The sequence below is a fragment of the Mytilus californianus genome, unplaced genomic scaffold (assembly GCF_021869535.1).
Source record: "Mytilus californianus isolate M0D057914Y unplaced genomic scaffold, xbMytCali1.0.p SCAF_4, whole genome shotgun sequence".
Taxonomy (NCBI): Eukaryota; Metazoa; Mollusca; class Bivalvia; order Mytilida; family Mytilidae; genus Mytilus; species Mytilus californianus.
In genome coordinates this window covers 8,425,134-8,438,959 of record NW_026262690.1, presented here as the reverse complement: position 1 = coordinate 8,438,959, position 13,826 = coordinate 8,425,134, and the positions used below count along the sequence as shown (strand labels likewise).

Genomic DNA, 13,826 nt, shown 5'->3' with positions numbered 1-13,826 from the left:
GTCTAAAAAACAGACAAAAGAAAAAGCATTTTGCAAGGTTGTTTAATTTTACTTTCAGATATATTGATGATGTAGAATCTGTGACAAACGTGATGATAACAACTTTCCAACCTCCCTTTTCTCAGCAGTAACATACCCTCTGCCCCATCGTATGACCTTCGCATATATCAATTTTATACGTTACTTTCGTGCATGTTCACAATGCACAAGTTCCATTAACATCTATGTGCCCCTTGCAGAAAAACTGTTCATACAGAGTTATGAGAAAATACGACTGAAATCAACAATGCATAAGTTTTACTGTCACAATCACGTCTGTATCTCAAGTCACCAATGACATGATTTTGATTTTAGATACCAAAATCTGTAATTTATTCAATTGTGTCCTATTTCAGATAGTGACAATCACTGCTGTGCATGACTGGTGATGCATACATAGCAGGAGACGTTTACTCTGTCGACGCACTTGGTCACGCTTTTTGAGTTCATGCTATTCCTTCAGTTTGTGTTTGTTAGTTGATTTGTATCTTCTTAATCTATTTATGATATTTGAGCAGCAGTAAACTAATGTTGCCTTAATTTACTGCTGGAAGAAAGGGGTCAATTCGATTCGCTATTTAACCCATGTGTTTGATATATAGTATTGCATAGTAAGGACTTTTAGTGAACGTGTTTTCTAACTGATTTGAGCATTTTAAGAATTCATACCAGATTTAAACCGACCCTAGAGGAATTAGCTTCACCAGTATTGATTTCTGATAAAATGGATGTTAAACCAATTTGAAAAGAGGGCATAATACATACCTAACATTTTTAACTTCACGTAAAGCTATATAGGTGAATTAATTCTATAATAATAATAAGTAACTATGATGAACATAATTATCAAAACTAAAATTAAGGATACCATAGAAACAGTTTAGTCTTTCAGATAACTTCACTTACATGTATAAAGTTACAAAAGCAGTCGGTTGAGAATAAAACTTTACAAAAAAATTAGATGATTTCAGCTTTCCTTCTGTGAACTTTTTTGTTCTGGTGGGTTGTTCGTGTTCGTTGATGAGTCTTCTGTGTAGTGTTTTATTAATGTGCGTGTGAATGCGCATGACAGGTGATGCATGCATTGCAGGAGCTTACCTTGTCGACGCAACCGGTCTTGCTCCTTTTTAAGTTTTAAAGTAAATTGTTTTTCGTAGGCTTTGCCAGCGAAATATATGATTTAATTTTGTCTGAAAAAAAAAAACCAACAACATAAAGTGGTTTGATTGATTGATTGATTGATTGATGGTTGCTTAACGTCCAGTGCAAATTGTGTTTGAAAAGAGTTCATGGTTTATGAAATTGGTAATTGTGGAATACAGTGTTCCCCTCTCAATCTATTATCGCATAGTCACACATGCATCTATCTTAATACTTAATATCTCGACTGTTTGTATTGTTACCTGGTAATAAGTACAACTGATTTATAATTCTATAAGAAAAGAGAGCCCTTAGTATATGATAGTACGGTGTTCTATGATTACCAGTAATAAAGAAAACGATAAGGAAAAGAAAGCCCTTAGTATATGATAGTACGGCGTTCTATGATTACCAGTAATAAAGAAAACGATAAGGAAAAGAGAGCCCTTAGTATATGATAGTACGGCGTTCTATGATTACCAGTAATAAAGAAAACGATAAGGAAAAGAGAGCCCTTAGTATATGATAGTACGGCGTTCTATGATTACCAGTAATAAAGAAAACGATAAGGAAAAGAGAGCCCTTAGTATATGATAGTACGGTGTTCTATGATTACCAGTAATAAAGAAAACGATAAGGAATAAAAGTAAGGAACTCATTTCAAGGTTTATTTTACCTATTAGAGACAAACTACGGAGATGGAGAACAAACAACAAAACATGAATATTTTTTTTTTTTTTTACAAAATTATAACAAACAGTAAAAAATAAAAAAATTAAAATATGCATTGTATATATTAAAAGCGAAATGTGTCTTACAGTAATACAGAACAGAGACATTATGATATTGTGCTATTTCATGGATTCCTTTAAAAAACTCTTATTACAGATACATCAAAGTAGCCCCGAAAAACGACGCTTGTCCATCTCTCGAAATCAATCTGATTTGAGATACCTTTACAAAAATCTGATCACCTGCATTGAGCTTAAAGACACCAGCAGTATAACTGGTGTAATCACCATAGATTTTATTTTCCGCCCAACATTGTGTGCGAACACTTTTTAAGAGTAGCTCCTGACCATCGTTTGGATAAATATAGTTGAACCTGTAAACATAATGGTAGAGAGCATGCGATCCGTTTGATTGTGGTTGTCCTCTATAAAGGTCACTGAAAAATATCTGACTGTATACAAAATAAAGACCAGATGTGTGGATGATAATTCGGCTGTCGTCGACATGTATGTCATTTGTGTGAGATGTTGGTCCCTTCGAAACCCAATTACTAACTGTAAATGGAGGTTCACCTGTCAACAAATTATACATTAAATTCATTAATGGTCATAGTCCATGTAATGTCAAATAAGTTACATACTCCATCTGGGGAGAAGGGACATTTAAAAAATCAATAACAAGTGATACAGTCATGTTCTAAAAATGGAATCCTTAAAACGTGTAATTTAAAATTCTGTTTTATACATTATACCTACCAATCTATCTTTTATTTTGTTGTTTTTTTTTACTGATATAACGATCAGTACCTAACCATATCGTCAGTTTGATATTAAATAAATGCATACTTAAACGAAATATATTTTGTTGACAAAAAGGTCCCAGATTGCACAGTCAAAGTTTTCCTTAGACGGGTTTTCAATGAAGTTTTAGGTATTTGAAATGTACATCTTCTAGTGTATTATGATGCATATCACACCTATGGTAATTCCCCTGATGAGTATGACAGAAACGCAATTGGAAAAAAAGAAGTTCGAAATGTTTTGGTTTTTTTTATTGATAAAGTTATCTTATGATTTAAAGTTCCGAAATAGAAACATAGCTTCAACATTGAAAGTTCACGATTATTCGAATACTCTATTGCCCTGTTTTAAAATGGCTTACTTGTACTTACAATTATCTGTTATTGGTTGTACGCCCGCAGTCAGATGAACAGAAGGTCTATTTAATCTGGTAATGTTACGTGTATCACTTGAACTGTTGCATTTACATTCAGATTCAGAAAGAATTCGATCTACAAAGAAAAAGTAAAACAAACCATAGAACTAAAACGAGGTGATGTTTAGACATATCTGCATTCTTTGGTTTAATATTGGAATAGAAAAAAGATAACGTTTTCAATCATTTGCTTAAATTTGATTAAATAAGATACAGGGCAAACAAATTACCTTTAGTTTTCTTCAATCGTTCTTGCCTTTCAAATATCTGCAATGAAAAAGAAATTTCTATTTTACATTATATAAACTGCCTGAATCACCGTCCATTTTATTGTTTCACGTCTGATATTTATTTTTCACTGAACTTCTTAAAATAATTAACATCTTTTTTATCAACAATCAGAACCGACCTTAAAAGTCACTGGCCAATTACCAATTATAACATGTCAACCCTCCCCCCCCCTTTCCCAAAATAAATCAATCGATTGAAACCCGTCTCCTAATGCAATAGAAATACTGGAGGTCAACGTTGTTATATAAAATAGAAATAGACTCACTTAGACATGAATATTTTGTTTATGAAATTGCAACACTGATTATAAGGACATCCTCTAAAACTGGCATTATTAAGAGGTTTGATTTTTTTATTGACAATACGTTTATTTAAGTGGACGCTATTTCCTGTAGGATATGGGAACCAATCGTTTCTGTTCCTTTATTCGAATGAGAAAATTTTATACAGGGGTTTATAAAAAATAAGATGGTACAAGCTTTTAAATTCAATTTCGGATTTCCGCTATTTAAATGGTGTCAAGTGTTTAATTAATTTAAATTTCAGTGACCATGTGAATCACATTTATAAAACGTAATCTGAAATAGATTCCACTGAAACGCTAATACTCATAAGTTACGCTCGAATTAAAAAGTTGGAATGCCAAATCAAATAAGTTATAGGTCTTTAAAACTTGTGCTACATTCCTACAGAACCTCTATATCAAGGGCACATTTCTCTCTTTTTGATGTGATATTTGATACATGCGTTTAGTATCAAAATTTCATTTGTAGATGGTTTATTAGATGTGCATGAAATGAAAAGTCTGCGTTTTTACTGTTATAGAGTTCCTGCATCACAGTTGAAACGTTGATATTTCCTAATAACGTTGTCGTTTCCTCATTTATGACCCAACCCAATACGCCTTAGAATCGGAGTTATCTGTAATGAGCACCACGAAATGTATCAATAAAGGAGCAGGAACTCCTCCCTTCTGATTTGAACTTCTATCTGATCAAAATATAAAGAATGAACTTACCAAGCTAACAAGAATTGCTGTTTGATTCGATCCTTTAGCACAACAAATTTCCATATCATTTTCCATTGTTCTTTTCAATAAGTGAAGTTTTGCGTTGTCTTTTTCCAATGGTCCTAGTATCAAATCATAGCACGGCACACACATAGTATTTTCTCTGTCTCTCCTCTCTAACTTTTCATTGTAAAGATCATGTCTTAAATGATTTAGAGAGGTAAACATTGCTACTATTAATGAAGCAAAGAGAATTATTATTCCAATTACAATTATCCAAATAAGAACGTGACATCGTTCCACAGATAATTTTGTTTTATTTTTTATTTGCATTATTGTCCTTTCAGAGCTCCCTGTTGGACACATACAGTAAACAGTATGTTTGTAGGCATCACACAAATTAGTATTCATATCTTTTATTTCGTAATAAGTTTCAGGCCTTGTGACTCAGATTGACGACAAATTGTCTCAAAAGTTGACCATCATCATCATTGTCACAGACACTGTTTGAAATTGGTCTTCATGATTGACACCTTAATAAAAAAACAAAACAAACAAATATCAAATATAGACCACGGCATTCTTAATGTACGCATATTACTACAATGTAGATATATACAAAGGCATAATAGTTTAACCAAACAATGTCATAGTAATTTCCACCCTCAACATCATCTGTACAAACAGATTTGATGTTTAAGTCACCTCTGGAGAGAAGTACTTGCAACCATTTTATACATCCTTCGACGACCATGCGCCTAGCATCCAGAGACAGGGGTTTTAACCACTACACCAGATCCAATACCCATGTATAAATATAAATGTTTAACACGCTTATTAGGTGTTATAAATATACTTGTTATATTTCATATAAATTCACGCAATATTTCGTTAGGCAAACTCGTTTCATCAGGCACGAGCATTTATCCAGATGTAATCAGAGACTGACATGAAATTTTTGTAGTTTATTGTACAGTTCGTACGTACAGATCTGTGTGCTGTGTAAATTATATGACATTCAAGATTTATTCCTTTCATTTATTATAAAATTGTTGCTTATCTATCTTATTGGGACAATGAGGTTCAAGAGTACGTATCTGGTGACAATGAGGTTCAAGAGTACGTATCTGGTACATTCGAAATACATTTATCTTTGTTTTCTACCTTTTGTGTTCCAATTTTGGTTATCTCCGTTATTTGACAGGAGATATTTTCAAAAGAATGCCTTGTTCTTAAGGGGTGCCTCGTGATTTTTCTTGGGTATACAAGTTTCAGAGGTAAGAACATAAATACAATTTTCCAACAGTTGGATGTTGTCTAAATTTGTATTGCTTCTTTGTTACTGTGCTGACGAAAAAAAAATCAGCTTTACAGCACCTACAATTGCTACATTCGCATGGTTTGTAACCTCCGATTGTCGTCTCTTGTTGTTGTTGTTGTTGTTGTTTTTTTAATTTTTTTTTATCTTTGATGTAACTGCCATTTTATGAGATTTGTGGGACTGTGGAAGGCTATCACAGGAGTTGATGAAAAAATCTGTTTTAAAGATAGGATACTTTTCCATTAGACAACATCGCTTGTGAATATTTGTCAGATCGAGATTAAAGGTAGCATCAGACTGAATTTTACATGTATGGGTCGTCTTATCTTTGTATTCTAGGAATATCTTCCTTTCTTTTCCAGGGCTTACCGAAAACTAGTTTATTTTTTTGTTCTTGTTGGGTCAAGTTTTTAAATCCGAGGATCAATTTTGCTTACGGCTGGTGTCTTGACAGTACGGAATGCTCCAGGAGTTTCGGATGGCAACTCTTCAGAAAGAGAAATTTGTGTTTGATAGTTTTCTTTGTGTAAAGATCAGTTGTCATGACTCTGTTTTTAAAACTATGGTGGTGTCGAGCAAATCAATTTTCTAGTTTGAATTTTTTTATAGATGAAATTTGAATTTATTATGATAATCTCGAAAACTATGTAGATGTTCTACCGTATCGTTCCACTTTAGGCAAATAAGGTGCCATTGTGTTCCCATGCTGATACCGCCAAGAAGTGCTGGTTGTTCAAAACAAAGTTGTTATTTTCGAGCACTTCCAATTTAGCTTACGTAACTGAATCAGACATTCGGTTGGGGATCCTTAACATTACGAGTGTTCTATACCTTTCCACAACCGGCTTTTCCTTCGTTTTTTGAAATATTATTGCATAAGGAACATGCATACATCGAAACCAAAATTGTGTTGTTAGGTAAAGATTTGATGAATCCATTTTATTCAAATGATCCGTTGTATCTTGAATGTAGGATTGCATTTTTCTAACATGGGACCTAAGGGGGTGATCAGCGAATTCAGAATTTGTTTTCCCGGTAGGATGACCATTGGCTGATACTGATAGGTCTTTCCTCTTCTGTATGGAGTTTTGGAAATCTATAAAAACGACCAGCTGTGCAAGTTTCATTTGGACGTAAGAAAAAGTAGATAATCTTTATGAAATATAACAAAAATGTGTATAACACCTAATTATCGTGGTAAAATTATATTCTTAGACATTTTTGATAGTTACCGCATCATTATAAAAAAAGAAAACTGATTCACTAGAAATAAGAAGATGTGGTATGAGTGCCAATGAGACAACACTCCATCCAAGTCACAATGTGTACAAAGTTAACAATTATAGGTCAAAGTACGGTATTCAACACGGAGCCTTGGCTCACACCGAACAGCAAGCTATAAAACCAACGGTCTAATCAATATAAAAAACGAGAAACGAGAAACACTTTTGAACCACATCAACAAACGACAACCACTGAACAACAGGTTCCTGACTTAGGACAGGTGCAAACAAATACAGCGGGTTTAAACGTTTTAACAGGCGCCAACCTTCACCCTAACCTGAAACAGTAGTGTAACATTACAACATAGAAAGACACTCTATAAAATATCAATTGAAATGGCGTAACTCGATCAAAAAGACACATTAACAAAAACAAGTAAACATACACTGAACGAATAAATTTGATCTATGACACAATATAAATACAATGCGCCTAGATAGGTTGAATTTTGATTGTTGCATTATTCAAACATAATATATATATAAATACTGATATATCTATATTCATCTCTTTTATTGAAGAAGAATATTGTTTCTCTACAAAAAATCCACATACCATATTGTTTTTCTACGAAAATTCCGAAATGCAAACAATCATGTATACAGACAGATAAACATACGCACAATTCTTGTATCTTGCTTCCATTGGTAGATGAGGAACCCATATTTTAAAATGGTAAATATGTAAAGTTTCACGCGAATCAATAAATAGTTGATACTATTGCGTTGAAAATTTCACCGATAATAATATTAGAAAGCCCTTAAATTAGAACAATGTAAATGAACTAAATTTAAAAAGAAATAATTCCAAATTTGTTATAACCCGGTAGACTTCCTGTTCTCATCAAGCCTTTAAATGCCGTTTGTACTATAACCTCGGTTTCTTATGTATCCTTAAGAATTTCTAAGTATTAACCACTATTATCGGTAATATTCAATTGGCACTATACTATTTTAAAGATGTATCATTCTATATTATTAGTTTTACCAATATGTAATTGACAAATATAGGTGTAGTTAGTTTCTTTTGCAACGTATCCATTACAACATAGGATTTTAATATCAAAATATACTCTTGTCATTAACTATGAATGTAATAATATTCACATTTTTGAAGTTTAAGTTATAGAAAAAAAAAACAGTTCCTATTAACAGATTTGCTTCTTTCAAAAACGAAAAGCTAATAGCATATATAATCAACTTAACAGCAAGTTTACCAGTCTCACAAGTTTACCAGTCTCACAAGTTTACCAGTCTCACACGCTATTCATGTCTGCTTCACATGTTATGAAAGCTCACATTGTGCACGTGCATTATAAAACAAATGTAAATACTTTGGTCAATTATCTTTTTTTCTTTTAAAATCATGTCATTTTGGTAGATCTGACCACGATGTGACAATTTTTACACAGAGGACATCATCTGGCCAGTATCAACACAATTCATGAATTTAAGAAGATCTGAAAAAATTCCGGCTCAGACGTCGCCAATTATTACGGACACGGGGTCTTCTGATATAAGAGGTGTCCCAGACATGACAAAAACTCGGATGTCACAGTCACACCATCATCCTAATGACAATTAAAATAATCTCTGCACACCACCGTGTACAATTCAGCTACAAGACATGATTCCAAACAAAACTATGTAATTTCGAAAAGTACAACTAAAACCTTCAAAACATTTAAACCTTTATTAAAAGATCCTCAATTCAACATTAATACCTTAAAATTATTCCTTTACCAGGAGTTGCAATGATCTTAATTGTAAATCAACTAGCATTGTTTACGGATTAGTGTGTAAATAAAAGCAACAGTAGTATACCGCTGTTCAAAAGTCATAAATCGATTGAGAGAAAACAAATCCGGGTTACAAACTAAAACCGAGGGAAAACATCAACTATAAGAGGAAAACAAAGGAACAACAGGAACACTGAAGTGCGACAAAAACAAACGCCAACATACATAGAAACGAAACTATTTGATAACAACTGCCATATTCCTTGGTACAGGACATTTTAAGAAAAAAAGGTAGGTTGAACCTGGTTGTAACCCTTGTGTTGAATTTTTTGTCGATGAAACGAAAGGCAGGCTAAACAAACGAATGTGCCATAGATCAATTTGAAACATTAACAACAGTGCAGATTTCATTGTTTATCGACACTGTAGTCAGTCTGATCGATGTTCCTTTCGAATTTCAACCAAAGATGAAGAACTTGATCTTCCCCCACTGTACTGGATATCAAAATTATACACAACGTTATATTGCTGAGTCTGCCGAATGCTTTCACTGAAGTATTCAAAGTTGGATGACTATAGGTTGAACTCATCTGTCGAATCGAACATGAAATAAGATACCACAGATACAATTATGTTTGTTTCATATCTTGAAATTGACAATAAGGATTTGTTGAGAGCTTAACTTTCAGACAAAAGAAATGATTTCAGCTTTAACATTTTGAACTTTCCATTTCTATGTAGCAATATTTCAGCAGCGGCTACATATGAAGTATACAGATCTTATTTGATATTAAATTCTGGAGTGTGCGTTTCCTATCAGAAATTCCACGAAAGAGGGTTGTTACTTACAAAGTAGCTATAGAATCAAGGGTTCCTGGTGGTACAGTTACAATCATTTTTTGTCTTTTCTTCCTTTCTATTTATTTGTCATGGTATTCTATTGTCCCTTCGACTTATGGTATTCTATTGTCCCTTCGACTTATGGTATTCTGTTGTTCCTTCGACTTATGGTATTCTATTGTCCCTTCGACTTATGGTATTCTATTATCCCTTCGACTTATGGTATTCTATTGTCCCTTCGACTTATGGTATTCTGTTGTCCCTTCGACTTATGGTATTCTATTGTCCCTTCGACTTATGGTATTCTATTGTCCCTTCGACTTATGGTATTCTATTGTCCCTTCGACTTATGGTATTCTATTGTCCCTTCGACTTATGGTATTCTATTGTCCCTTCGACTTATGGTATTCTATTGTCCCTTCGACTTATGGTATTATGTTGTCCCTTCGACTTATGGTATTCTATTGTCCCTTCGACTTATGGTATTCTATTGTCCCTTCGACTTATGGTATTCTATTGTCCCTTCGACTTATGGTATTATATTGTCCCTTCGACTTATGGTATTCTATTATCCCTTCGACTTATGGTATTCTATTGTCCCTTCGACTTATGGTATTCTGTTGTCCCTTCGACTTATGGTATTCTATTGTCCCTTCGACTTATGGTATTCTATTGTCCCTTCGACTTATGGTATTCTATTGTCCCTTCGACTTATGGTATTACATTGTTCCTTCGACTTACGGTATTGTAGTGTTCCTTTGGTTCATGCATATATTTGTCTCTTTTTGCAATAAAACATTTCAATGAGAGGTTTGATGTTCTGTTTTACTGTCGGAATAATTAATTGTGACTAATGTTATGTAGAGGTTTTCTGTATGTAACTGGATAGAAAAACAAAAGATTAATCGAAAGATTTCCCAGAGCTTGTGTTTCCCATCATATACCCATCATATATAATTTCCATGAAAATGTAAATAACAATATCATGGCAAAAAAATGAGAAAAAAAAACCGAAAAGACAAACAATTACTGCCACTTTACCAAGAGGCCCCTTTGGTTCTATAGTTTCCTTGTGATTTATTGATTAATTTGATCGTGTTTAAGGCCACTTTCAGCACTATTGCTCCTATTATGGCTGCCAGTTTTTATTGGTGGAGAAAGCCAGATTGCTGGAGAGAACCATCGCCCTACCGCACCTGTCACGTGAGCCCTGTGTTGACAGGCTAGTGATACAGTAGGCCACAGCTTCCTTGTGAACAGCAACCATCTATCGTGTAACATTTGTATTAGGTTTTGGATTTTTAAGTATTTTAGCCTCGAGCATCACTGAAGAGACATTGATTGTCGAAACGCGCATATGGTGCCCTTAATGGTATCAATATGTTTCATAACAAGTGAGAGTTGAATATCTTTGCGATACTTTATCATAACTATATATCTAAGTTGTTAAACCGATTTCTCTGGTAAACATTCTTTTTGTTTTAAATAGAATAGTCAGCAAATCGTTGATCTAGTCTTTTGCACATACCAGTATGACGTTATGTGTACTGTTCCTCCGTCAATCTTTACCATCAGACATTTCGAAACTTTTTTACACTTCAAAATGAAATAGAATTAGACAAAAATAAGATTTTCAGGTGAAAAGTGTGAGTGCGTTGTATTTGATGCAAGAAATCATATATCTATGTTGCCATTGAGGAAATGTACAAGTCATCAATGACCTAACGAATAGCAAATGGAAATGTCGCAATATCGTTTCATGATGCAGGACAAGCAAATCAAATTATCGCATGTTTCGTATCTCACTCCGTGCAATGTGATACGATAAATATCTCTTCATGTGAGAAATAGAAGAGAGGCAAAAGATACCAAAGGGACATTTAAACTCATAAGTCGACAACAAACTGACAATGCCATGTCTAAAAACGATAAAGACCAATATATGTACAGCAGTATACAAAACACAACATAGTAAACTAAAGACTGAGCAACACGAATCCCACCAAAAACAATGGATGATCTCAGGTGCTCCGGAAGGGTAAGCATACCCTGTTCCACATGTGGCATCCGTCGTGAGATATTTATTCCATATGCAGGTGCTGCTGGAATGTTGCTACATAGAAATAGAAAGTTCCCAATTTGGAAGTTGAATTGAAATCATCTCTTTTGTGGTAAAGTTTTGTTCTCAACCTACCCTCATTGTCAATCTCAAAATAACCTGCCACACCCATCATGCCCATAGGAGACAGGTAAATTAAATTTAAATTTCAAGTAAATTTGTGTTATATATGTTTTCGTGGGTGATTTTTGCTTTGCTGTTATAACGTTTTATTTTTGTGTAGTGTTTCATAGGTTTTGATTTTTGTTTGTTTATTTTATTTTAGGGGATGTCATGTATATTTGTGATCTGTCAAATGTATACATCAAAACAGTTTTAGTTATAAATACAGACAGGTAAATAGTTAAATGTTTTATCGCTTGTTCATTTATAAGTTTTATGAAAACATATACTAAAATTATTTTAAAGACTGATAATAAATTATCTTTGAAGCAAAGGTTATTCCACATTCAACTTCCTGGTGCAGTGGTTATTCTTATACACAGCTATCACTATTAAAACTTGATATGATCCGAAATTTAAACATCATTAATGTTTATAAACTGGCTTGTGTTCAATAAATAATAATTGTTCTTTAGCATTAAACATATAACAGATAACAGAATTGTATATTGTCGCTTATCATTTCTATTAAGGTGTTGATCTAAAACTAAACATGAGTTGGAAAAAAGTCAATTAAAGATTATTTTGTTTTCGTTTATGGTTCACCATCCTCGTATGTTAAAACACACAAATTCTTAATTTGTCATAATTACAATAATAAACCAGTTACAAATATTTTCTGATAATTACATTTCACAAACCAGTAATTTTATAGTTTAAGCATTTACATGTAATATTAGGAATTGAAGGCATTTTGGTGGTTTTATAGGCTCGAAAAAGCGATGCCGGATTCCGCCATTAATAAAATCTGACCGCAACAAAAAACAATCAATAGGTAACGAAATGTGTTTTAGTGAAAAATGAATTATATATGCACTAATTCATTTATTGTCTTGAGTAAAATTAACTAGTTTAATGTGTTCTTGATAAGAATCTTCCATACAGTGGTCCAAAATGGCTGCCATCATCTCTTCTTGTCATTTTTACATCAAGACAAAAAAAGATTTAAATTATAAAAACCCTCTTTTGTAAGCTAACTGAAACATCATTTCACCTCATCTACACTGTTACACATTCAATGTTGCATGTGTTATGTCAAGTGTAAGTATCTGACTTCTACACTGTTACACATTCAATGTTGCATGTGTTATGTCAAGTGTAAGGATCTGCCTTCTACACTGTTACACATTCAATGTTGTATGTGTTATGTCAAGTGTAAGGATCTGACTTCTACACTGTTACACATTCAATGTTGCATGTGTTATGTCAAGTGTAAGGATCTGACTTCTACACTGTTACACATTCAATGTTGCATGTGTTATGTCAAGTGTAAGGATCTGACTTCTACCCTGTTACACATTCAATGTTGCATGTGTTATGTCAAGTGTAAGGATCTGACTTCTACACTGTTACACATTCAATGTTGCATGTGTTATGTCAAGTGTAAGGATCTGACTTCTACACTGTTACACATTCAATGTTGCATGTGTTATGTCAAGTGTAAGGATCTGACTTCTACCCTGTTACACATTCAATGTTGCATGTGTTATGTCAAGTGTAAGGATCTGACTTCTACACTGTTACACAATCAATGTTGCATGTGTTATGTCAAGTGTAAGGATCTGACTTCTACCCCAAATAATTATAAGGTGCGCTTGACGCTCTGTGTCTAGTTCATTAAATACTCGTAACACAAAATATTAGCACCCAATTTGTATTCTTCTACGTCCTCATAAAAGAAATCATAATATTTTACATAAATTTAAATGTTTATTAATTTGTAAATTACGTATGTACCTAAGAACATATTACTAAAACAGAGGCGGAATACACTAAATGGATATTCAAACTCATAAATCCCAAACGAACTGAACTGACAGAGCCATGACAAAAAACGAAAAACGACCACAAGACAAACAACAATCATCAACACACAACAAAGACTGAGCATCATGAAGCCTACCAATAACCGGGGGTGCTCCGGAAGGGTAGGCAG

General features: G+C 33.5%; 1 protein-coding gene across 2 annotated transcripts; it reads right to left on the bottom strand.

The window, feature by feature from the left end:
* Positions 1-1,917: 1,917 nt before the first annotated feature.
* LOC127699074 (tumor necrosis factor ligand superfamily member 15-like) lies at positions 1,918-7,741 on the bottom strand. 2 transcript variants are annotated; one of them, XM_052202813.1, is made up of 5 exons: positions 7,587-7,741; positions 4,436-4,959; positions 3,357-3,393; positions 3,083-3,202; positions 1,918-2,483 (listed from the first exon to the last, which is right to left on the bottom strand). In XM_052202813.1, exons 2-5 carry the CDS (start codon positions 4,835-4,837, stop codon positions 2,062-2,064), a joined length of 981 nt encoding a protein of 326 aa, XP_052058773.1. In that variant the 5' UTR covers positions 4,838-4,959; positions 7,587-7,741; the 3' UTR covers positions 1,918-2,061. The 2 variants fall into 2 exon arrangements, with proteins under 2 accessions (XP_052058773.1, XP_052058774.1); XM_052202814.1 differs by lacking the exon at positions 7,587-7,741 and having other exon boundaries at positions 4,436-5,229.
* Positions 7,742-13,826: the final 6,085 nt, after the last annotated feature.